The following is a 25,206-nucleotide window of genomic DNA, read 5'->3' as shown; positions in this document are numbered from 1 at the left end:
ATGCACCTGAACATTTGTTGTCATAACCTGAATCACCACTCATTTCCCTTCCACCTTAGAATGAAGTTTTACATAATTTTTGGAAGCGCTACCTTCAGAAGAGCAAGCAGGCATATTGTAAAAACCCAATATATACCAGTGGAAGGAAAACTAAGGTAAGTCACAAGTCTGAGAAGTGGGATAAAAGATGTGTAGTGAGTCAGAGCTGGAAATATGGGGTTTGTGAGTAGTTTGAGTATGGGATTGTGATGTTTTAAGAGGATTTTGGTGAAGAAGCTTTCAGTTTAGTCCAGGACAGGGTCTCTGATTTAGACATCAAAATGAATTTTGACTTCTTATTAGACTAATTAATTTTTTAGATAGAAGCTTTTTAAAAAATATTTTTGTTGTAGATGGACATAATAACTTTATTTATTTATTTAATGTGGGGCTGAGGATCGAACCCAGTGCTTTACAAGTGCTAGGCAGGCAGGTACTCTACCACTGAACTGCAACCTCAGCCCTAGGTAGAAATTTTAAGGAATTTCTAAATGTGCTATTATTAAAAGTTTGTTTGTTTTCTTTTTTGTATGTTACTCTTTTTGCTTGGATTACTTATTTACTTTACCTGGCATTTCAAGATTCAGCTCAGTTATCTCTTCTCAGAAGCCTTTTTTTTTTTTTAATATTTATTTTAGTTGTAGTTGGACACAATACCTTTATTTATTTTATTTTTATGTGGTGATGAGGATCGAACCCAGGTCCTCATGTGTGCTAGTGAGTGCTCCCGCTGAGCCATAATCCCAGCCCTCAGAAGCCTTGATGTGAGGAAAAATAAACCCACGTACCCCATTCCCTACATCTACTAGAGCCGCTGTATTTATGGCAGCTTGTTTTTGACTGCTTTGCCGATGTGTCATGAAACGTTTGTTTGGTTTAAAGATAGTTCCACTGCTAAGAAAGGCCAGTTTGCTGTGTTTGATATGCAGTACTTGCCCTCCAGGACTGAGAAGAAGAGATTCTTAATCTGTTTGATTCCCATTTGCTAAGAGCTTGGGAATTTGTTCCTGTGTTTCCTTGTTTGTTCTGGTCCTCAGGCTCAACATGCAGAGTTCAGTGACCTGGCACCGAGAAGCCCAGGTCTGTGTGAAAGGAAGAGGTTACAGAGGTGAGACGAGGAGGCATCTCTGAGCTGCTAGTATCTGCAGTGCTGCTGGTCCTAAGAGTGAGAAGTTTAGAGTAAGCAAGTCATTCAGGAGACGATTATAGAGGGAAGAAAATTAAGGAATTAGTTTGAGAAACTTCTTAAAAATGTGACACCATGAATTTAAACTCAAGAAAAATAACTTGAATGTACCAGGAAAATAATATTTTATGGTCAGAGTTGTGATACATTATCCTATCTTGATGTAGAAGACAGGTACTTCTCAAGAAAAGCAAAAGATACTGTATGGTTCTAAGATGACAATTTAGAAGAGAAAATAGCAGCCAAACTAATAACAACTTGATCTTAAGATTTCATAGCTGAGATTTTTTATATTATGTTGTTTTTTTGTTTTGTTTTGATACTGGGGATTGAACAGGGGCTTTTGACCACTGTGCTACATCACCAACCCACCCCACTTTTTAAAATTTTTATTTTGAGACAGGGTTTCACTAAGTTGCATAGGTCCTAAGTTGCTGAGGCTGGCCTCCCATCTTGAAATACTCCAGCTCAGCCTCCTGAGCTTAGCTGAGGTATTCGTTGATTGTATTTGGGACTTGTCTAACACATAGAAAATATAAAATAGAAACCTAGGGTTCTCTGTGGCATTTAAATATTTTCAAGTTAGCGTAAGATTTAAAACCAAAAAGTTTGGTTGGTTTAAGTAAACATCTGGATAAAGCAGTATTAGTGTCACACTCAAATCTTGGTAAATAAATAAGCACAAAGAAAAATTTTAAGCTAATATATAAATTGGTAGTATAATTTCAGTTGCTAAAGTACAGCTATATTGTGTGTTTATGTGTGTGCTTGTATGTGTGTGTTTGGGAGTAGATGTTGAGGATTGAACTCAAGGCCTCATACATGCTAGGCAAGTACTTTATGGCTGAGCTATATCCCTCGCTCCTATACTGTCTTTTGAAAGGAAGGGGAACCCTGACTTTTGAATTAGAAGCTTGGAGGCTGGTCTGTGACTCCGTGGTAGACCTCTTACATAGCATGTTCAGGGCTCTGGATTCTATCCCTAGCATTGCAAAAGAAAGAAAGGACTTAGAAGCTTAACCTTCTCAAACACCCAATAAATATTTTTTTGTAGTGCTTTGGGTATGACTATTTCAGAAGCAGTAGGAGGCCTGTATTTGAATCCTGGTCCTACTACCTTGAGCGGTGGAATCTACTGGAAACTTGCAAAAGAAAACCAGTAAACAAGCAAATATATATAAATCAGGGTAAGGGGAATAAGAGTGGGACTTCAGGGAAGGATGCTGTGTTGTCAGGTGGTCAGGAAGGCCTTCCTGAGGATGGAGCTTAAGGAAGTGAGAGAGAAGATACAGGGATATGGATAAGAAATGCAGAATTTCAGGCCTCACCCAGACCAAACCTAAATCTGAATTTTAACAGACCCCTAGATGCTTCCTTTATCTACTAAAGTTTGAGAAGCACTGCCCTAGGTAAGCCCTGGTGGGGGCTGGGAACAAATGGTATCCTTGGAGATAAGTGGTTGAATCCTAGATAAACTTTGAAGATAGAGCCAACAGGATTTCCTGATGGACTGGATGTGGGGTGTGGGAGAGAAAAGGGTGACTATTATAAAGTTTTTGGCCTGAGCAGCTGAAGCAAGGAGTTACCATCAACTGAAATGGCAGGTGGAACAAGAACATCAGGAGTTTAGTTTGGGGCATGTTAAAAGTTTGAGACAGGTGTGAGACATCCAAGAGGAAATGTCAAGTGCAGTTAGACATTTAAGTCTGTAGTTCAGGAGAAAAGTCTAGGCTAGAGATAGAAATTGAAAGCTGTCAGTTTGCACTACCATCATTAAATCTAGAATGCTATTGTTTATAAGATACACCATTATTGGAAGTACTCAGAAAAAAAAATGCTGCAGATTAAATCATGATGTTCCACCAATTATAATCTATATCGTGATTTCAAGGATGTTAAAGGGGATAAAGTATATTTCATAATTAAAGTATAGTAGCTAATATTTAAAACCGTAAGGCTGGTGGACATCACCAGGGAGTTAATTGATTGCAGTTGGGGCATAGATAGAGTGAGAGAAGAGAAATTTGAGATAGCACTTCAGAATTTTATTGAAGAATTTTGCTGCAAAGAAGTACAGAGAAATTGTGTGGGAGCTGAGGTCAAGAGGAAGTTTTTTAAAAAGTATTATAAATTAGGGCATATTTGTGTACTGATGGAATGATACAGGAGAGAAGTAGTATTCACAATGGAGAGAAAAAATGGAAATGTTATCTTTGAATAGGTAAGAGAAGTAGAATCGATTGCACAAATGGAGAAATTGGCTATAGGTGGGAGTTTGGATGATCCAGAAGAATTGGGAAGAGGGCAAAGGATAATGTGAGCTGCTCATAGGTGCTTGCTGCAAGAGCCTGAGGAAGTTTTTTTTTTTTTCTTATTTGTAGTTGGACACAATACTTTTATTTTATTTACTTGTTTTATTGTGGTGCTGAGGATTGAACCCAGTGCCTTGCAGGTGCTAGGTGAATGCTCTACCGCTGAGCCACCAGCCCATTCCCAGGAGTTTTCTTCTGATTGCTTCAGTTTTCTTAGAGTCCATCCCTTACCTTTTGTGGCTTCCCCACAGGGAGGGAGGAGTTATGCTTGACAGAAAATGCCAGCATTTTATCCCATTCCCTGTTTTTTTTAAGTTTCATTCTCTAGTGAGCTTCTTAAATATGTCTTATCAACTTGTAATAGGATCAAGTTTCTTGACCTGAAGGGCTAATATTGATGCTTTTTGCTTGCAACCAGTTCCTCAAGGTAAGGTCAGCTAATGAGGTTGTTAGCCAGCCAGCTGACCTTCTTAGTGACACTCTGATCACTTCATTCACACTGCGTGTGTGACCTATCAACCAATGGGATGAGATGGTACATCCTTGTCGATAATACGTTATAAACAGTAAGTGCAATAGGAATTCAAAGAAATGAGAAATCATAGAAGAAGAATGGGTTGGAAAGAGAGGGAGAAGAAAAGAAAGACAGTTCAAGCAGGAGAAACAGAATGAACAAGATTAGGAAGCAAAAATTCCCCAAGTAGGTTTTGTAGAAGGAAGCCAGACAGTGTGCATGAAGCCATTATTTGCTGATGTTTTCATTATGAGGATATTAGTGCTATAAGAGAAGTGTGGGTGGGGGGAGGAGGAGACCCTTCTGCTCTGCTGGCCGCATTTCTTCACTCATCCTTGTCTGTAGCCCTTCTTTTTCTTCTTCTTCTTCTTCTTTTTTTTAATATCTTTATTTTTATTTGTTCATTTTTATGTAGTGTTGGGGATCGAACCCAGGACCTCATGTGTGTGAGGCAAGCACTCTACCACTGAGCTACAACTCCAGCCCCTGTAGCCCTTCTTTAAGAAGCATTGCTAGGGCTGGGGATGTGGCTCAAGCGGTAGCGCGCTCGCCTGGCATGCGTGCTGCCCGGGTTTGATCCTCAGCACCACATACCAACAAAGATGTTGTGTCCACCAAGAATTAAAAAATAAATATTAAAAATTCTCTCTCTCTCTCTCTCTCACTCTCTCTCCTCTCTCCCTCTCTCTTTAAAAAAAAAAAAAAAGAAGCATTGCTGGGGGCTATCCAGGATTGTGTTTCAGAAGTAAATACTTTTCAGAGTTAGGGACTTGGCAGCTCTCTGTAATATTTCTCTTATGGTATTTATGATGGTAAAGAAGTTCACAGAAATTAGCTTTTTTAAACTCCTGTGCAGTATTTTTATTTAAATTATTTTGTGAATAGATTTTGGAAGATGACCTAAGTCAGTCGGACTGGGCTAGTGAGCCTGAGCTGCTGAGTGATGTTAGCCATCTGTCTTTTGTTGAAAGTGGAGCAGAGTCTCAGCCTGATGCCCAAACTCAAAAGCCTTTCCCCATCACCAAAGCATCACAACCAGGTAAGAATCAGAACTTAAACTGTTGAAAAATTTAAAGCTAGTACTGCATCTTAAAAATAGTTTAATCGTATCTTGTGATATTCTCAGAAAGGGAATTTGATCTAATGAAGAATGACTTGCTGAATCTCATGCCTGAGAAAAAGGCAAATTAAATAAAATTTTGGTGCAGTTTTTAAAAAGGTACATTATCTCCAGGTGAGTAAATTTGTATGATTTTTGAAGGGAGATAAAGAGAAAGTAGAGGGGCTGGGGATGTGGCTCAAGGGTAGTGCGCTCGCCTGGCATGCGTGCGGCCCCGGTTCGATCCTCAGCACTACATACAAACAAAGATGTTGTGTCCGCTGAAAACTAAAAAATAAATATTAAAGTTCTCTCTCTCTCTATCGCTCTATCTCTCTTGCTCTCTCTTTAAAAAAAAAAAAAAAAAAAAGAAAGTAGATCCAGAAAGAAGGAAGCTAGATCAAAAAAGAATGTGTGTGTGTGTGTGTGTGTGTGTGTGTGTGTGTGTGTGTGTAATGTGGGCTTAGAATTTTCAAAGAAGTTTGTAGCAGAAAAAATGTAACTTTGCATGATAATATACAGTTTCTAAGTATAGCTTAAAGCAAGCTGAATAAAATTTACTGTTATGTGTATGTATTACTTTTTAATTTTATTTTATAACTTTAAATATTTAAGAATATACTTAAGATTATGAATATAGACCTTCTCCATAAAATATTTATTTGTTTTAGTTGTTCCTTCAGTACATTTTTTTCTTTATAAAATCATGGTGGAAAACAGACCACAGAGAACTTAACCAGGCTTTTGTTACAGGTTATAACAATCTTGATATGTGCTGATAAGATTTCTTTGGGAAATAGGCTCCAACTTCTCTGGTATTAGGGGTTGTTTATTGAAATCTTGAGTTTACAGTGGTAATATAAAATTTGAAACAAAATATTTCTTTCTTTCTTTATTTTTATGTGGTGCTGAGGATCGAACCCAGTGCCTCACCCATGCTAGGCAAGTACTTTACCACTGAGCCATAGCCCCAGCTTGAAACAAAATATTTCTTGTATGGACTGTTTCTTTGCAAACCTTTAATTGCCAAAGGTTAAAAATTGTTATCAGCCAGCATATCTCCATGTCTTGCTGGACTGCACAGTGACACAGATGTCAGATAAGTTAGTTTTTGTGTCCAAATAAGTCAAGTGTTAGAATCAGAGGATGATTGGACAGCAATGACTCTTTGGAATTTTCTTCTTCATGTTTTCAGGCAACCTTAAACTCAAGACAGTCTCATACATACTGTGACTCTAAAACGATGCAAGCCTTTTAAAAGAAGATATTGATTACTTTTAAAGCATCACAATTGTTTTGTTTACCTTTGTTAAGGATTTTTTTGTTTGTTTTTTTAGTAGATGATGATTTTTAGACCTGTTAGGTTTTATGCTAAATTCATGAATGGACCTCAATACAGAACTATTAGATGAAGATACTCACAAAGAAAATAAAATCAGGGGCTGGGGATGTGGCTCAAGCAGTAGCGCGCTCGCCTGTCATTCGTGCGGCCTGGGTTGATCCTCAACAGCACATACAAAGATGTTGTGTCTGCCGAAAACTAAAAAAAAAAATATTAAAAAAATTCTCTCTGTCTCTCTTTCTCTCTCTTTAAAAAAATAAATAAATAAATAAAATCACTGGTTTTTGAACCACCCAGAAATAACCACTACTGCTGTAGTTGATCATCTAGAAGTTCTTTCTTCATGTGTATATATAAGGAAAGGGAAAGATTTTTGTTTTGTTTTTGCAAAAATGTAAACTGTTTCTGCTTTCTTTAAATTCTTTTTTTAAAGTATTTATTTTTTAGTTGTAGTTGAACACAATACCTTTATTTTATTTATTTACTTTTATGTGGTGCTGAGGATCGAACCCAGGGCCTCCCACATGCTAGGCAAGTGATCTATCGCTGAGCCACAATCCCAGCCCCTTTTTAAAAATTCTTAATTAAAATTCTACATGTGTGTAATTCAGATCATTTCCAAATCTTGTTATGAAAAATTGCCAAAACAGCAACAACAAAAAAGTGTATAGTTCACCATCCGTCTGAATGTTCTTTTCCCAAGAGACACTGTTTTCAATTTTTTGTAACGTCTATATCTCCGAATCACATGCCTCAAGTGTAATCTTAATTTCTGGTTAATTTCTGGCTATTGAATTCCCAATTGTGGAAGATGGAGTCTTAGATCTTTCATACATCTCTGCTGCCTCTCTTCCCCAGATCATCCCCAGAACATGATTCTGTATTTCTCATTCTCCATCTTGCCAATCCAATTATACATTTTTTTAACTAGATCAGTATTTAGTGCCTAAATGATTATAAATATAAAAATGCTATTCAGAACTGAAACATATAGCTTATATAATTTTTCTGTGTATCCTTTAAAATTCCTTAGTTAATTATTGTTATTTGATTACTTTTCTATTTATTACTAATTTATCATTTTTTTCTTTTTGTACTAATCTATAATTTATTACTAATGTGTCTTTATACCTTCTCCCAGTTCTTAAAAATCTCCTCTTTACCTTAAATGTTGTATTAATTTTATCTTCTGAAAGAATTCTCTCCAGCATTGTCCCAAGACCTATGGCCTGGCCGACTTTGGAATCTCTTTTACTACCATCCTGCGATTCTGTCACTTCTCTTTTGTTGATTTTCTTATTTTCTGGATTTCACTTAATCTTTTTTCCTCGTTTATTTCCTCATTTTTTTGTGGAGCACCTTTTCTTATTTCACAGAGGATATTAATGATTTTTCTCTCTGATTTGATTATTTTCACTCCTGTTTTTTATGATAGAGATGTTCTTCAGATTTTTAGTGAATCTATGGTGGCTCTTCTTAGTTAAGAATGGAGGAGGGGCTGGGGTTGTGGTGCAGTGGTAGAGCACTTGCCTAGCATGAGCTAGGTACTAGGTTCAATCCCCAGCATCACAGAAAAATAAAGAATAAAGGATTTGTGTCAAACTACAAATAAAAAAAATAGAAATAAAAAAGAATGGAGGAAACAAAAGAGCTGGGGAGATTTTGATCAGTAGAGGCCCTGATTTTGATGCCCAGCACCAATACAAATAAAAACAGTCCAGAAAGAGAGACACGCACGAAAGTTTTGTGCATGTGGTGAGTCTTGTCAGCTCTGTTCTGTACACAGGGGTGATCTAGATGGGTTATCTTCTTAGTGAACCTCCATTGTTATCTTTAAATCTCCACCCACTTACCCCACCCCCAAGAAGTTGATCAGATTCCCCAGAGAAATCTCTTTGAGTCTTCTCTTTAGCAAGTGTATAATCCTGGCAATCAGTTCTGGGAACTGGGCAAGAAGCAGCCTGGAGGGGGTTGGGAGTTTGTTACAGTACTCAGCACATGGACTTTCACTTAATTCCCCTGTTTTCATTTTCCACCATGCAATGTTAGTGACTTACCTTATTCTAGAGACCCTTTGTTTTACTCTGTAGAGGAGAGACTTCCAATTTTATGCCAAGATTGGGGAGGGGCAGTCACATGGCTGTATAGAGTTGGGGTAAGAATCTGGGTGTGTGGGCATCTTCCTCCTTCCCTTCTTTGCATTTATTGTTAAATGCAGCTGAAGCAAGGGCCTCTTGCATACTGGACAAGTGCTGTACCACTGTAACCATGAGCTACATCCCTGTTTTTAAATCAAGACTTTCAAGCAGTCCTCCTGGTGTTATCCCTGCCCTCATCCAGTTTCTAGGGGTATCTAATTTAATCAATTCCTGAGCCGCCTTTAGGGATCTCTAGTGAAAAATTAGATTGCTTTTTGGCCTTTCTGCTGCTCACTTTGGATCTAGTTTTCACTAACTCCTTACCTAGCCATATACTTTCCAGCTTCTAAAATTTTATTGCTGTTATCTCCTTTTCCATGTTATTTGTTCTTGGATTTTTATAGTTTTAACAGTTACTAATTGTTGTAGTGGGAGAGAGCAGAAGCTAAAGTATTTTTAATCTGCCATCTTAACTGGAGGTCCTTACATGATGAGAGGACTATATGAAAAGTGTGTGTGTGTGTGTGTGTGTGTGTGTGTATGTATGTAACAGTATTTTGAGGAAATCTGTATTCTACTTTTAAAGCAGTGGTCCTCAAATGTTGGCATTTGGCAGAGTCTTCTGGAGAGCTTTTTAAAATACAGTAATTTAAGTTTCTGTTAAGTTCTCAGATGACACTGATGCTCCTATTTCAGGGACTATACTTTGAGAACTGCTGAGCTAAAGCATTATGGAAATTATTATGGAGTATACAGTTGTGTGGAATTACTTAATTAAGTTTCTATTCTTGGTGCTTACGTTGTTCTAAATTTTTTCTTTTTTTTAAAGTATATTTATTTATTTATTAAAGACAGAGTGAGAGAGGGATAGAGAGAGAGAGAGAATTTTAATATTTATTTTTTAGTTCTCTGTGTACACAACATCTTTGTTTGTATGTGGTGCTGAGGATCGAACCCGGGCCGCACGCATGCCAGGTGAGCGCGCTACCGCTTGAGCCACATCCCCAGCCCCTAAATTTTTTCATATTATTAGTAGTGCTGCACAATATTCCTTCACTTTAAATCTGTGTGTGTTTGGTTTTTTTTTTGTTTTTTTTTTTTTGTTTTTTTTGTACTGGGGATTGAATCCAGGGGCACTTTAACATTGAGTTATATCCCCAAACGTTTTTATTTCTTATTTTGAGACAGGGTCTTGCTGAGTTGCTTATAGCCTCACTAAGTTGCTAAGGCTGTTCTCTGTCTTGTGATGCTCCTGCCTCAGCCTCCTGAGTCCCTGGGATTACAGGTGCTTGGCAAACATTTGCATGTTTCTAAGACCATTTCTTTAGGACAGAATCTTAGAAGTGTTGAACAGTTTGTTGCTGAATATTTTTTTTTTGGTTCCTACTCTGTTCTGGGAATTGTTCTGGGCTCTGGGGACAGAATGGTCAGCAAAACTGTCTGCCTTTGAGGTGTTTATAGTATAGTAAGAGGAGATAGATAATAAAAGCACACATAAAATGTTTGGTTACTGATAAGTTCTCTGAAAGAAGAATTTATAGAATTTGAAAAAGGGGTTTTTGAAAAATTATTTTCAGAGTTTCTGTTCAAGAAAACTTGGAGTTTCTTAGAGCCATTCCTAGCCCTGCTTCTCTACCCTCACCCCTTAGGTGACTAATACTGTGGCTTGATCAACCACCATCATATCCTGAAAGTAAAACATTCCCTATCTTTAGTCTCTCCTCTATTCTAGGTTTATATTCACCTGCCTACTTACTATTGAAGATCTGACACTGAACATTGCAATTCTGACATCTTGATTTCTCTTGTCAAATCTCTTTGCCATCTCCCTTATCTCAGTAAATGGGATCTTCATTTTGTTGCTCAGGCCAAACACCTTAGATTCATAACTTGTCTTCTCCTTTTCTCCCATGAACCTTACATTCAGTCTATTACCAAGTCCTTTTGACTCTGCTTTCAGAATTGATCTAGAATCAGCCACTCTTACCATCTGCAAGTGCTTAAGCCCAAGTCTCTGCCATCCTCCTCATAGGAGAATGACCAGTTCCTATTCCTGTCCTCTTGTAACTCCATATAACAGACAGAGTGACCTTTCCAGTACAGAAATGAGATCATGTTGCTCCTATGTTTAAAACTCTCCAGAAACTTATCATACTTAGAATGAAAGCCAACATACAAATCATGGCCAACAAGGCCCTACCTGCTAGCTTTTTCTCTCTCAGCTTTCATCTCTTCCCACTTTCCCTAGTGACTGATGCCTCTCCCCACTGTTCTTGCATGCTTGCTCCTGCTGAGGCACTTGTTGTTCCTCCTGAGATCCTTAGTCTCTTCTCTGAATTCATGTGGGTCTCTGATCAGATGTCATCTTCTCAGAGAGATCTCTCTGACCACCAGCATAAAACTGCACATCTCCTCCCTTCCCATCAAGGTAGACCCTGCATGGCTATTTTCCTATATAGCACCACCGTCTGTCAGTTGCCTTTTTTGTTTATTGGTCTGTTTCCCATTACTGAAATGTAAGTTCAGAGAGAGGCATTTCCTGAGACACAAACAATGAGATGAATAAGTATTTGCTTAATGAAGGATAAGGACACAATAATGTATGTGGTGGAGGGTACCTGGAGGATGGGATGGGAGAAGGTACTGCTTTAGCTCAAGAGTTTGGGAAGGTATCTCTGAGAAGAGGACATGCAATTTGAGGCCTGAATTAAAGGAGTTACACATTTTTTCTTTGCTTTGTTATTGTTCATCTTTAATTATTTTAAAAATCATATACTAAGAATTTAATCCAGGGCCTTTTGAATGCTAGGCAAGCTCACTGCTGCTGAGTTGTACCCTTAGACCCAGCCCCTCCCTCCCTTTTTGTTTTCTTTTTTGAGACAGGGTTTTACTAAGTTGCCCCAGTTGGTCTTGGACTTGTGATCCTCTTGCCTCAGCTTCCCAAGTAGCTGGGATTATAGGTGCACACCATTGCGCCTGACCTCAATTACATTTTTGGCTGATTTTCTTCTAAACTTTGATTGCTTTTTATTGTCAAATTGATCTTTGTAAAGATTATCAGTTATAACTTCATTTTAGGATATTTAAAATGCCTTTTTGATTTTTTACTCCAAAATAATTAACTTACATTTTAAAAACTCTTGCTTAATCTCCTAAGAATCAGCATCTATCTGTTCTGGATCTCTTGATGGAGTTGAATATTCAGAACGAAAGGAAAAAGGAGTTGTGAAGATGACTGTGCCGAGGACACTTGCTTTCTGCTATCTGTCCTTACTTTGGCAGAGAGAAACAATTACTCTTTCTGATCTTTTGAGGTAAGCTGAATTTATCATGTAATAATATCGATGTCAATTATTCATGCATTTGAATATTTGAAATTTTTTGAGGAGGGACTAGATTTGGGGTTTTGATTCTGAAGTTTACTCTCCCCTAGACTAGTAATTCATCTTTTGGTTCTTTTTCTTTTTTCTTCACAGTACTAGGGATTGAACCCAGGGTGCTTTGCCACTAAGCTACACCTCTGGCCCTTTTTATTTTTTATTTGGAGATAGGGACTTGGTAAATTGCCCAAGCTGGCTTCTTGACTTGCAATCCCTTGCCTCAGCCTCTAGAGTCGCTGGGATTACAGGCATGCGCGCCACCATGCCTGGAAGGTTTTCTTATTTATATAGTGGAAATGATAGATTTTTTCTCATATGAGATACTGGAAAATTAATTATCTAAAATAAAATACTTTGAAGAGAAAAAAATGACATTAAAATACCTGAATAATAGTATTAAGTATTTTCTAAGAAAAGATGAACAGATGATCTTTACATTAACAAACTAGTTATTAGTAGTTACACAAAAATGTGTGTTGTTGTTGTGAGAGCTAAAATAGAGGTTATCTGTTTGTTTATTAAGAAAAGTTGAAAACAAAGCTATGGGAAGAATCTGTTAATACAGAGAGTAGGCATTTACATTTTCCAATGGCCTATGGATTTTATGTTAATGAATTGAGTAAATTAGTGTAAGAATTTCTCAATACGTATGTCAAAATCATTAATATGTTAATTTTTTTCTTTTTTATGTGTTCTGAATAATAATATTTGGGTTTAGTCAGTGTGTAAGGTGTTTATAACAGCACAGACTTGGAACTAGACTCCTGACACTGCCACTTATTATGTGACCTTATGTAAGTGACTTAACTTCTCTCTGCTTCAGTTTCCTCACTGGTAAAGTGAGGCTAATAATAATAACTACCTCATAGGGTTGTAACTACTTTCAGTAATTAGTCTACATGAGAAGGACTTAGAACAGTGTCTGGCACGCAGTGAGAACCCAGTGCTGTCATGTTGTTTTTGTTTTCATCATCACCATCATTGTTGTCATCACCATCATCATTGGCACTAGTCCCTTTTATTAAGTAGAATGTTTCCAGTAAATAATGGTAGTGCCTTTGAATTTGGCCACATCAACCAAATAACAAGGCTTTTCCCAGGTGTGATTAACTCAGCATACAGATAGCCCATGAATCAGTGAATTTTACTCTTAAGTTGAAAACCTCATAGTGCTTTGTATGCCCTCGTTGGGTGATGTCATCTTCTCCCAAGGCTTTAATTACCATCTATATGCTGATGACTCCCAAATTTATATCTCCAGCCTAGACTTGTCTACTGAGGGCCAGACCCATATATTCATCTATACAGCTGCCTCCTGGACACACTACCTGGATGTGTCTATGGTATCTCAAAATCAGCAGGACTAAAAAAGAGGCTTATCTTCTATCTCCTTAATGCAAATCCTTCTCCAATGTTTCCTATGTTAGTAAATGCCATGCACCCTGTTCTGCAGAGACCAAGGAATCATCCTTGGTTCTTTCCTCTCTCTACATATAGTTAGTCACTATGTCCTATCAACTATATTTCCAAAATAACTCTCAAAACCATTCTTTTTTTTATTCTCTGTGTGTCTATTGTCTCTCTCCTCACCTGGATTACTTAATAATTTCACAACTTTTTGTCCAAAATCTTGTATCATTCCTATTCATTTTTATCCTTATAACCAGAAGCATCTTTCAAATCCACAAATATAACCATGTTTTTCAAGCTGGACAAAGGCACTAGGCATCCTACCCAAGATGCTTTATCATGGGGTAACAGAACTCTCCTAAAAATCTTAGAGGTTGAAGAAAATATTTATGTGAAGTTCTGCTCAGGAAGAATCTAATGAGGGTGGAAGAATGGGAGTGAGATCCTCTTCCCCTTCATTCCCTCATCTCCCTTCCCTTCTCCTTCCTAACCAACAGGAATTCTAAAATGCCATCAAGGAGATTTGATCTAGTTGGCTGGAGGCTTTTATTTTGCTGTGAGGGGTTTACAAGTTTAGAAACAGAGCTTGGAGCAGTAGGAGAAGGGGCCGTCACCATTTGATCCTAGTTCTCTTTTCTCCTAGAAAGAGCTCTGTCCAGGGTTCTCCAAGTGTAGCTTCCTGAGCAATAGATTCACCATCACCTGGGAATTTACAGAAATGCAAATTCTTAGACCCATTCTAGATCTTCTGAATTTGAAACTCTGGGGGTAGGGGTGGGTAGGGCATGATAACCTCTTTTCATAAGCCCTCCAGGAGGAGGAGATTATATATGTGTGTGTGTATGTATGCATATTTGTACATGCATACATTATATAATATAATTTGGTTAATTTTGTTCCTAGTAGGGATTCTTATGAATGCTAGGTGTGATAACTATGGCCAAACTTAAAAAATATTTTAGTACTGTGATTTGAAGGGAGTTGTTATTACCCTGGCCAGAACACCCATATATTGTACACTGATTGTGCATGCCACTCCCTATTTAAATCTCTTCTAGCATCATTGCATAGTCTTTAGGTTAAATTCATAACTCTTCAGATAATTTACAAGGGACCCTGCTTACCTAGCAATAATGACAACAATAATAAAAAATAGCCAACATGTATTTTTCCCACAAGTGCTTATTGAATATCTACTATGTTCATGTATTGTTCTAGAGTTAGACCTCTGAGATGCAATTGTTAATCATATATGTAGGGCAAGTCCATGCTCTTATGAAGTCTCATACTAGTGGAGAAAACAGATGAGCAAGTACATAAATAAACTAGAAAATGATTGGACAGATTCAGAGGATTGAAATGAGATGATGTGTTGGAGAATGACTACTTGGCTACCTTAGATTGGTTATTAGGGAAGGTATAATTTGAGCTGCACTTTGAATGAAAGTGGATCCGACTGGTGAGGATGGGAAGTACTAGCATTCCAATTAGAGGGAGGTTGTTAGTACCAAGTCCTAAAACAAGATCAGTGATTAAGGAACAGAAGGAGGATCTTGTAAGTGAAGGAAGTGAATTTGAAGGGGGAATGGGAGGCTTGAAGGCCAAGAGACTTGATAAGCAGGGTATAGGCATGCCTTTATAAGTCAAATCAGAAATAGGATTTTTGAAAATTGAGGTATAGTTTATAAATTATAAGGTTCAACCTTTAAAAATATGTAATTCAGTGGTTTCCACTATATTCACAAAGATGTGGAGCTATCATTTCTCTATCAACTCCCCGTATATACTCATCACTCCAAAGGAGACCCCATACTGATTAGGACTTTGGTCCTAATTTTTTTTTAAATTTTTTTATTTTTATTATTAGTTGTTCAAAACATTACATAGCTCTTGACATATCATATTTCATACATTTGATTCAAGTGGATTATGAACTCCCATTTTTACCCCATATACAGATTGCAGAATCACATCGGTTACACATCCACATTTTCACATACTGCCATACTAGTGTCTGTTGTATTCTGTTGCCTTTCCTATCTTCTACTATCCCCCCTCCCCTCCCCTCCCCTCCCATCTTCTCTCTCTACCCCATCTACTGGTAATTCATTTCTCTCCCTTGTTTTCTTTTTTCCCCAAGATTAACATTAAACAGTGACGAGAGGTGGGAGGGAAAGGGAGAGAGAAGGGAAATTTCATGGAAATGGAAGGAGACCTTCATTGTTATACAAAATTACATATAAGAGGAAGTGGACCTAATTTTTAAGTGTGATAGTAAGCCACTGAAAGATTGCAGCAGGAGAGACTGGTCTGATTTATATTTTTAAAAAGATTATTTAGGGGGCTGGGGATGTGGCTCAAGCGGTAGACCGCTCGCCTAGCATGCGTGCGGCCCGGGTTCGATCCTCAGCAGCACCACATACCAACAAAGATGTTGTGTCCGCCAAGAACTAAGAAAAAAATAAATAAATGTTAAAATTCTCTCTCTCTCTCTCTGTCCCCCTCTGTCTCTCACTCTCTCTTTAAAAAAAAAAAAAAAAAAAAGATTATTTAGGCAGCTATGTAGAAAATGGATTCTATAAAAGTAAGGGTGAAAACAGGGAGACCACATGGTCTTTTGCTATACTTAAGACAGGAGATGGTAATTGGGTTAGGGTGGTGGTAAGGGAATAGAAAGAGGGAATAAGTTCAGGACCCGGCTCTAATGTGTTTCTCACATGATCTGCAACGAAGAACCAGTTTATTAAATTTCCAGTCCTTCAGTTTGAAACTTCAAACAATGCAGTAAAACTATAAATAGAAACAGTGTCCAGGAGATGTGGCTAACATAGTACTGTTGGTCAGGAGAGTCATACAGGAAGATTTTAGTCTGTGCGAATTCCTCTTCAACTTCCTAGGTTGATCCAGAGAAACAGCTGAGGAAAATAGATTGTTCAGAATTTTGAATCAGTAGCTATCCTTAGTTTTTTCTGCATCTGTAATTTCAGCAACTTGGGAGGCTAAGGCAGAAGGATTGCAAGTTCAAGGCTAGCTTCAGTAACTTAGCAAGGCCCTAAGCAACTTAGTAAGACCCTGTCTCAAAACTTAAAAAAAAGGACTGGGGATGGGGCTCAGTGGTAAAAATGCCTCTGGGTTCAGTCCCCAGTACCAAAAGTATGTATGTATGAATGAATGAATGAATGAATGAATGAATGAATAAAAATTCAAATTTGGGGGCTGGGGATGTGGCTCAAGCGGTAGCGCGCTCATCTGGCATGCGTGCGGCCCGGGTTCGATCCTCAGCACCCCCTACCAACAAAGATGTTGTGTCTGCCGAGAACTAAAAAATAAATAATAAAAATTCTCTCTTTCTCTCTCACTCTCTCTCCTCTCTCACTCTCTCTTTAAAAAAAAAAAAATTCAAATTTGAAAAGAAAAACAAACTTTTGAAAGAGGCTAAGAGCAGCCCTGTTTACAAATGGTGACAAACTGTTAAAACTCCAGACACTCAAGATCTGCTTGGGGAGTGCATGCCTGCTTCTCCTGGGCAGGTTTCTCTTTCCTCTGCTCCTAAGAGGCTGAGTGTTCCCCTCTGGTGGCACTTATGGTAGCGTACTTCCTGGCTTGTCTGCAGGCTGTCTGACATTTGGGGGTAGGAAGACCATCTCCTCCTATTCATCTCTCAGCTCCTAACCGTCCACAGAGTACTAGCATGTATTATCCCATGAGGTGAAAACTAAGTAAATTATCACTATATTACCATGATGAAATTCTAGGTAGTTTTAAAAGTGGTAGGCATACATTACACTTTGAATATAAAATAATTTCAAATAAAAAATATAGATCCAGATTAATATGAATACAGATTATTATGCACAAATATTTTTATGTAAACTAAAGAAACTAATGAAAACCTAATTGGAGGAGCTTTAACACCATTTTTACATAAAATATTTAATTCTCAATTTTCAGTAAACTAAAAAGTTAAATCACATTTTTAATTTGAAACTAAACTTGGACCAGTCTTTCTTCAGCTGCTGGAAGGTGACGGATGCCAGCTCTGCTCCAGTAGCAGCACTGAGGCCGAGGATTTTGTGTGCTCATTCCTCACCTGGCCTTACTTCCCTAACAGTTTCCTTGTTTAGGAACCTGACATCTAAGACCCCCATTCCCATTCCCTGTGCTCCTGCCAGGCTTTATTTTTCCCCTTAATACTTTCTCCTACCTAACATACTGTAGATTTTATTAATTTTTATGCTTGTCATCCTTTACTAGAGTGTAAAAGAATTGGAAAAGAATTTTTGCCTGGTTTGTTCACTGCTGACTTTCCATAGTCAAGGGTGGTGTTGGATATACAGTACCCAATACATTTCTGTTGAATGAATGAAAGAATTATAAATAAAAATACATATAAATAACAAATATATATATGTATGTATATATATATATATATATATGTACGTATGTATGTTTATATATGTGTGTGCTTTTTTCGTCCAGTTCCATCTTCCTGCTATTTACCAGACAGTGGGATGCAGTGCTGAGCAAACTGACAAGGTTCCTTCCTTAATGATCTCCTTCAGCGACTAGCATCTGCCATGCACTGGGATAGGTGTTAGGGACAGAAGGACGGATAAGGAAAACAGGGGGCAAGGAAGGTCTCCCTAAAGAAGTGATTGACAAGATGAGCAGGAACTAGGGATTAAGGAATGCTAGGCTGGGGAGGCTGGTGGTAAGCTGACAGAGAAGACCCATATTTCCTAGATGTATTAAATCTATTTCATAAGTTTTAAGAGACTCAGATAATTGGCTAAATAGTCTCACACATGGATACAAAGAATAATAGATATCATCGGATTTATCCTTAACGAATATGTGGGAGACAGAATATGCTTAGCTAATTCTTTCCCTTTGAAATAAGAGACTTTCAGAAAGAGTTCAAGTCAATACCGAGTTCTAACTGAAATGTTTTCTTTTAAAAAAATAAAGATTTGTTGAAGAGGGCCATATTCCCTACATAAATGCATTCCAGCATTTTCCAGAAGAGATGAAATTATATGGGCGTGACAAAGGAATTTTTGCTATAGAGGTAAGTTATTTTACTTTTAGTTAGTAATAAGACACAGTGATTTCTCTTCTTTGTCTGACTTAGTATTTGGTGTTGGAGTTTTTTAAATTTCTAAAATCTTGTTTTGTCCAAACATGTAATATTAACTTTAATTTAATGAAGAGTAGGATTATTATTTATTTTTCTTATGTAGCTTGTTTGAAAAAGATGTTTTTTGCTGTTATTTGTACATTATGTTGCTTTGAGGAAAGAAAAGAAAGTTAAACCTTATTTCAAGAGGCATTATGTTAATTCTAATAATTTCTAGGCCAACCTGAGTAACTTAGTGAGATCCTATCTCAAAACAAAATTTAAAAATGGATGGAAATTTAGCTCAGAAGTAGAATGCTCCTGGTTTTGATCCCTAGTAGCTCAAATAACACCAAAAACAACCAGCAAAATCATTATTATTATTTTTCTGTGTCAGTGGATTCTCATTCTCTTGTAAATACTATAGTCAGGAAGAGGTCCAGCTTCTAGAGATGATGGAGTAAAGAAGCTGCAAATCTTCTTCCTCAAAAACAACTCAGGTCTTGGGAAATTGACCAGAGGCAAATAATAAATTGAGAAGTATTCATTAAAAACTCTTGAACTTTGGGTAAGAACTGTGAGTCTGTGGTATTATTACTTAAATTTGCTCTCATCTGTCACCCCAACCTTACTCCCAACTAGTGCTTCCAGGAAAGGGTGGCTGTTACTGTAGTACATTAGAAATCAGTATCTGACAGAATTCGAGTAGGCACTCTGTCTGTGGTTGCTGTTACCCATAGTTAACTACAGTCCAATATTAAATGAAAAAAAAAGAAAACCTCATACATTTTAAAAAGCATACCACTTTGAATAATGTGATAAAATCTCAAGCCATCCTGCTTATACCCCCAACCCCCTGCATAGGATGTGAATCTGTTGTACAGTGTACCATAGTATGGCCTACCCACAGGATAGTCACTTAGTAGCCATCTTAATTATCAAATCAACTATTGGAGTATCAGTATGCCAATGCTTGTGTATCAGTATCAGTTTGCCTTACTTAAATGGCCCCAAGTCACGAGTTCAAAGCCAGCCTCAGCAAAAGTGAGGCACTAAGCAACTCCGACACTGTCTTGAAATAAAATACAATAGAGCTGGAGATGTGGTTCAGTGGTCAAGTCCCCCACAAAAAAGACCTCAAAACACAAGAGTCAGGTTGCTGGCAATTCAGTTATACCAAAGAGAAATGCTTCCTTTCATTGAAAAGGTGAAAGTATAATAAGATATTTTGAGCAAGACTGCATTTACATTACTTTCATTACAGTATATCATTCTATTTTATTATTAGTTATTATTAACTTTACTCTGCCTAATTTATAAACTAAACTTAATGACAGGCATGATGTATAGGAAAAACACAATATATATTGAGTTTGGTTCTGTCAAGGGTTTCAAGGCATCTACTGAGGGTCTTAGAACATGACCTCTGTGGTAAGAGGGACTGTTGTAGTTTATGTTGGAAGAAAAGCAAGTTAATAAGAGGGACGCTATCAGTGATTAAAAAGAGGAAATTTGAATGCCAAAGAATTAAGAGAGTTCCTGGCAAATCGGATGTAGCTCTTCAATAGTTTTGTAAAGCGATTGATTCTCTAATTGTGTTGTAAAATCAGAGGCAATGGGAAGGATGCCTGTTTGTTTTTATATGATTTTTGTGAGAATTATGCTGAAGAGAAAATGTTTCATTTATTTTTTGTTATGAGGACTTAGTAGATAATTATAACCTGAATTTTGTTTACTATAAGATGAAATAAACTTGTTTGCTTTCTAATTTTCTCAAAGTCCTTACCAACCCCTTCACTATTTGCGAATAAAATTTGACCTGTTTTTCAAGTGGATTCACTTTGAGTGACTTTTATTGATATAAGTTACATCCACACCAGTGGATACACTGGACAAAAGGATGATGAGAATAGAGAAGTAGGAAAAGAATGCATGTTGTTATAACAGTCGCTTTGTGCTTGGCGCAGTGGCGTGCACCCCTGTAATCCTAGCAGCTCAGAAGGCTGAGGCAGGATTTTTAAGCCAGAAGTGGCTCTACCATAAAATCCTAGCCAAACGTGGGAGCAGTTTCAGTAGATTTGGTAAGCAGGAAGCAAGCTTGGAAGTGGGTTCCCAGGGCTGCTGTCTTTAGTTACATTGTACTTTATACCCAGGAGAGACTGGATGTGCTCTCTACCACTTGACCTGGAGAAAAGAAAAAAAGAAATAGTAATTATGTTTCCTATGTTCCAGGTTGGCCTGATTTTACATTCTTTATAACTCATTTATTACTCATGCCATTCCCATGAAATCTGTTGTGTGCATTATTATCATTATTATACCTGATTTACAGATGAGGAATCTAAGACATAGTGAACCTAGGCAGTTTGCCTAGTACTCTTACTCTGAATGTAGTCCACAATGGCTAAGTCAGGCCTTAGTTTGGAGGGAGACAGAATAGAGGGACCATACAAACCATGATGATTGAATGAGGGGCAGAGCAGGGAGGGAAAAGGAGGGGTAGGACATTGAGCCAAACCAGGGAGGGGCTTTAGACTAGTTAGTAAAACCAACAGGTGGCCCTCGGGCAGAATGGCACCCTGAACCAAGAGGCAGGGGATAGAGGATCAATCTGGAGGGTGGTCCAGGCTGGTAGTGAAGATGGGGAGCTGTCCTGTTTGTGGCATGAGGCCATGCTGGCTAGTTGGAGGGGCCTCCTGAAGTGTGGTTCTTTCTGAAAAGGCAGGTTAGTGTTTCTCAGCTTGGGCAGGGTTGAGATCACTGACTTAAATGACTGAGGACACCGAAGACATCTCTTTTTTTTTTCAGCCACGACTCCAGACCAAGTGACTGTCAGAGGTGTGGTTAAATAACTGGACTTGGATGAAATCAGGGAGATAAATAATGAAGTATCAAGTGCTCCTTCCATCTCTGGAGTCCTGCTTGAATCTGAGGGAATAATACAAGTTCTTAGCCTTAGAATGAGCCTTGACTTAAAGCTAATGGTTTGTCATCTTTTTAATGGCATGCCACACTTACTGAACTTCCTGGGCATGCCTTGGACAATACTAAGGGTATCCTATTATAAAATAGGAGGATTTTTATTTCACAACTGAAAATTTTTTTGTGACTTGTGTCTGAACCTCGTTTAATATTCCACTAAAAGGGAAGAACATTTGATTCCCTAAATTCTAGATGTGTGCCTTATGTCTTTGTATTTGTTCAGTTTTCCTAGAGTGACCAGTGAAACTGAGTTATCATGTTTGCGTTGGATACCAGTTTTGTCTTGGTTAATAAAAAAAAATTATTCTCAGGGCCTGGCAAAGTGGTGTACGCCAGTAATCCTGGCTACTTGGGAGACTGAGGTAGGACAATCACAAGTTCAAGGCTAGCCTGAGTGACTTGATGAGATCCTGTCTCAAAATAGGGGGTGTAGCTTAGTGGTTGAATGCTTATGCAGGAGTCAATGAGTTCAATCCCCAGTACTGAAAAATGAAAAAATAAAAATCTCCCTCTCTTATGTGTCTATCCCTGCTTTCTTCCCCTACTTTCTTCCTCCCTCCTCTCCTGTAATTGCCAGCATGTTCTCTATCTCACATCCTGACGGACTGGGGTTTAATGTGATTTTTCACAGCCATTTACTACTCAAGTTATATGGATAATTTTTGCTTTATTAAGGTTATTTGTATGTTTTGCTGCTACCTGACAGTATTTTGTTGTCTTTAATTCCCTAATCAAATTGTATGCTTCTCAGGAATAGATACCCAAATCTTTAATGTAGAATCATGCACTATTAAACATGGAAGGAGCCAGGAGCAGTGATTCACACCTGTAATTCCAGCTACTGGGGAGGCTGAGGCAGGAGGGTCTCAAGTTCAAAGCCAGCTTGGGCAACTTAGCAAGACCCTATCTCAAAATAAAAAATAAGAAAGAGCTAGGGATATAGCTCAGTGGTAGAGCAGCCTTGGATTCAGTCACCAGGTGGGTCCCCAACTCTCCCTTACCACACACACACACAATAAAAGACAACTGGAGGGAAATTTGGATTTGGAGATCAGTTAGTCTGCTTTTTTAAATTTTTCCAATAAGGAAACAGACCTAAGAAGAACTATGATTTGAGAATGAATAAATCTGTCCTTCATTAGAAATGTCCTTCATTTTCAGGAGGATTATGTGAGGTAATATATACAAAATGCAGGCGCATCATGGATATTCAAATGATAGCATCTCCCTTCTAGGCCCTAGGATGGAGGAACTTTTCCCCTGAAGTGGGGATTAAGTTGCTTGTAAAAAAAAAAATCTATGATTTTTGAAAAGCAAAGGTTTCATTTTAAAATTCTGTTAACTTTTTAATGTGTCCATTTCTAAGTTTTCTCAAAGAAAATTCCAGGAAATCCATGGACATACAAAGGGATGGTATATCTTGCTTCTTATTATGGTATTTTATACTTTGACTTATAAAGGATATTGCTTCCTAAGCTGAATTTATATACTTGGGATTGGCATCTAACTGGCAGTTTCCTTTGTAATTAGGAAATTTAGTTTTACTTTCTGTATACTCACCTAGAAGCTCAAATTTTACTCTGCAAACATAATTATTTTCAAAAATTATTTTCCTTGTTCTTTCAAATACTTATAAATCCATTGTTGCTAAATATTTAAATAATTGCAAGAGTGACTTATAATACACAGAATCAAGAGATTGTTTCTGTAACAGCCATTGTGGCTCACATTTCTCAGTAGCCTAGCTTAATCCTTTAGTAAGATTTATACTTTTCTCTAGTATGGTAAGCAGTACCTGTGGGTATTTTAGTCACATTTATTTTTGGTGATGATTCAGGATTTCAGACTGAAATATTATGTTCTCAGTACTCCATTACATCTAAGCTATTCTCTCACCTTCCTTTAACAATTTGAGACTTAATTTTATAAAATTAAGAGGTAAAATGAGTTATGTTTACTTGCTCTCATTTATTTTTTTTAATATTTATTTTTTAATTGTAGTTGGACACAATAACTCTATTTCGTTTATTTATTTTTATGTGGTGCTGAGGATGGAACCAAGGGCCCTGCACGTGTGAGGCAAGCACTCTACCGCTGAGCCACAATCCCAGCGCCCTCTTGTTTATTTTTGTTCTGAACAAATATTTCATTTTACTTATCATATTAATTATAGTTGGTTCTCCTTGTCCTCAGTTCTCACATTGTAGATCAAAACTATTCTAAAAAGAATTGAGTCATTCCCTTTGCAATATAGTATACTAACTATTTACAAAGCATTTATATTCTGTTAGGTATTATAAGCAATCTAAGGATGATTTAAAGTGATATAGAAGGTGTGCATATATTATGCAAATCACTGCACCATTTTATATAAGGGACTTGAGCTTCACAGATTTGGAACCCACAGGGGTTCCTAGAACCAACCCCTCTACCTTAAAGAGATGACTGTACTGAGAGAGGAATGTTGAATTCTCCACATATGATGGCAACTTTTTCTTCACATTCTCTCAGTTTTTACTTCAAAAATTGGACCTTTTGTTACATGTATAATACTTAGGATAATTTGTCTTCTTAATGAATTGACTCTTATCATAATGTAATGTCACTTCCCCCCCCAGTTATATTTCTTTTTTAGATATCTACGTTATCTAATATTAACATAACCACTACTACTACTACTATTACTACTACTACTTCTACTACTACTACTACTACTTCTTCTTCTTCTTCTTCTTCTTTAATGTTTCTACTCTGTATTTTTTTGAATCTTTTATTTTTAACCTCTGTGTATATTTAAAGTCGATTTCTGGGATAATTTATATTTTTTTAGTTGTAGATGGACATAATACCTTTATTTTATTCGTTTATTTTTATGTGGTGCTGAGGATTGAACCCAGTACCTCGCACATGCTAGTTAACTGCCCTACCACTGAGCTACAACTGCAGCCCCAAGACTTGACCTTTTATCCAGTCAGATAACTTCTGCCTTTTAATTAGAAAATACAAGCTTTTTACATTTGATGTAATTACTAATATATATGGTCATGTTTGAATCTACCACATATTATTTATTCTTTCTGTTCCTTATTCCTTTTTTCTGTTTTTTTGCTTTCCTTTGGATTAACTAAGAATGTTTTATAATTCTATTTTATCTTTTTTTTTTTTTTTAATATTTATTTATTTATTAGTTTTCGGCAGACACAACATCTTTGTTGGTATGTGGTGCTGAGGATCAAACCCGGGCCGCACGCATGCCAGGCGAGCGCGCTACCGCTTGAGCCACATCCCCAGCCCTCTATTTTATCTTTACTATTGATTTATTAACTGAATCTCCTTGTTTTCTTTTTTTCGTAGTTGCTCTAGAGTTTACAGTATCATCATTACAGTACTGTCTACCTCAACTAATGGTAAACACTTATGGGTATAACCTAAGACCCTTACAACAGGATCATTCCACTATTCGCCTTCATCTTTTAGCAGCAAACATTTCACTTTTGTTATAAATCCTATAGTGCTTTGGGATTATTTTTCCTTTAAACAATTATTTGTCTCTTGAAGAAATTAAAAATGAAAAAGCATTTTATATTTACATACGTATTTGCTATTTCTGGCATTCTTTTTGTTTAAACCCATATTTCTGTGTAGAAAATGACCTTTACATTTTTTATAGTAGAAATTTGACAATTCT

At 37.3% G+C, this 25,206-nt stretch overlaps 1 protein-coding gene across 13 annotated transcripts in view; it reads left to right on the top strand.

Annotated features, from left to right (window-relative positions):
- The window catches only part of Taf1b (TATA-box binding protein associated factor, RNA polymerase I subunit B), a 79,798-nt gene that overhangs the window by 7,251 nt on the left and 47,341 nt on the right, over positions 1-25,206 (top strand). For all 13 annotated transcript variants that reach the window (XR_013429278.1, XR_013429277.1, XR_013429273.1 and 10 more), the window contains exons 5-8: positions 60-155; positions 4,937-5,090; positions 11,788-11,944; positions 18,389-18,488. Coding sequence is in view for 5 of the 13 variants with exons in the window: in XM_078029680.1 (XP_077885806.1) it covers positions 60-155; positions 4,937-5,090; positions 11,788-11,944; positions 18,389-18,488 (507 nt within the window). In the remaining 8 variants the exon portion in view is untranslated. The remainder of the gene's footprint in view (positions 1-59; positions 156-4,936; positions 5,091-11,787; positions 11,945-18,388; positions 18,489-25,206) is intronic.

The sequence above is a fragment of the Ictidomys tridecemlineatus genome, chromosome 12 (genome assembly GCF_052094955.1).
Source record: "Ictidomys tridecemlineatus isolate mIctTri1 chromosome 12, mIctTri1.hap1, whole genome shotgun sequence".
Taxonomy (NCBI): domain Eukaryota; kingdom Metazoa; phylum Chordata; class Mammalia; order Rodentia; family Sciuridae; genus Ictidomys; species Ictidomys tridecemlineatus.
This window is presented reverse-complemented; position numbering and strand designations above follow the sequence as displayed.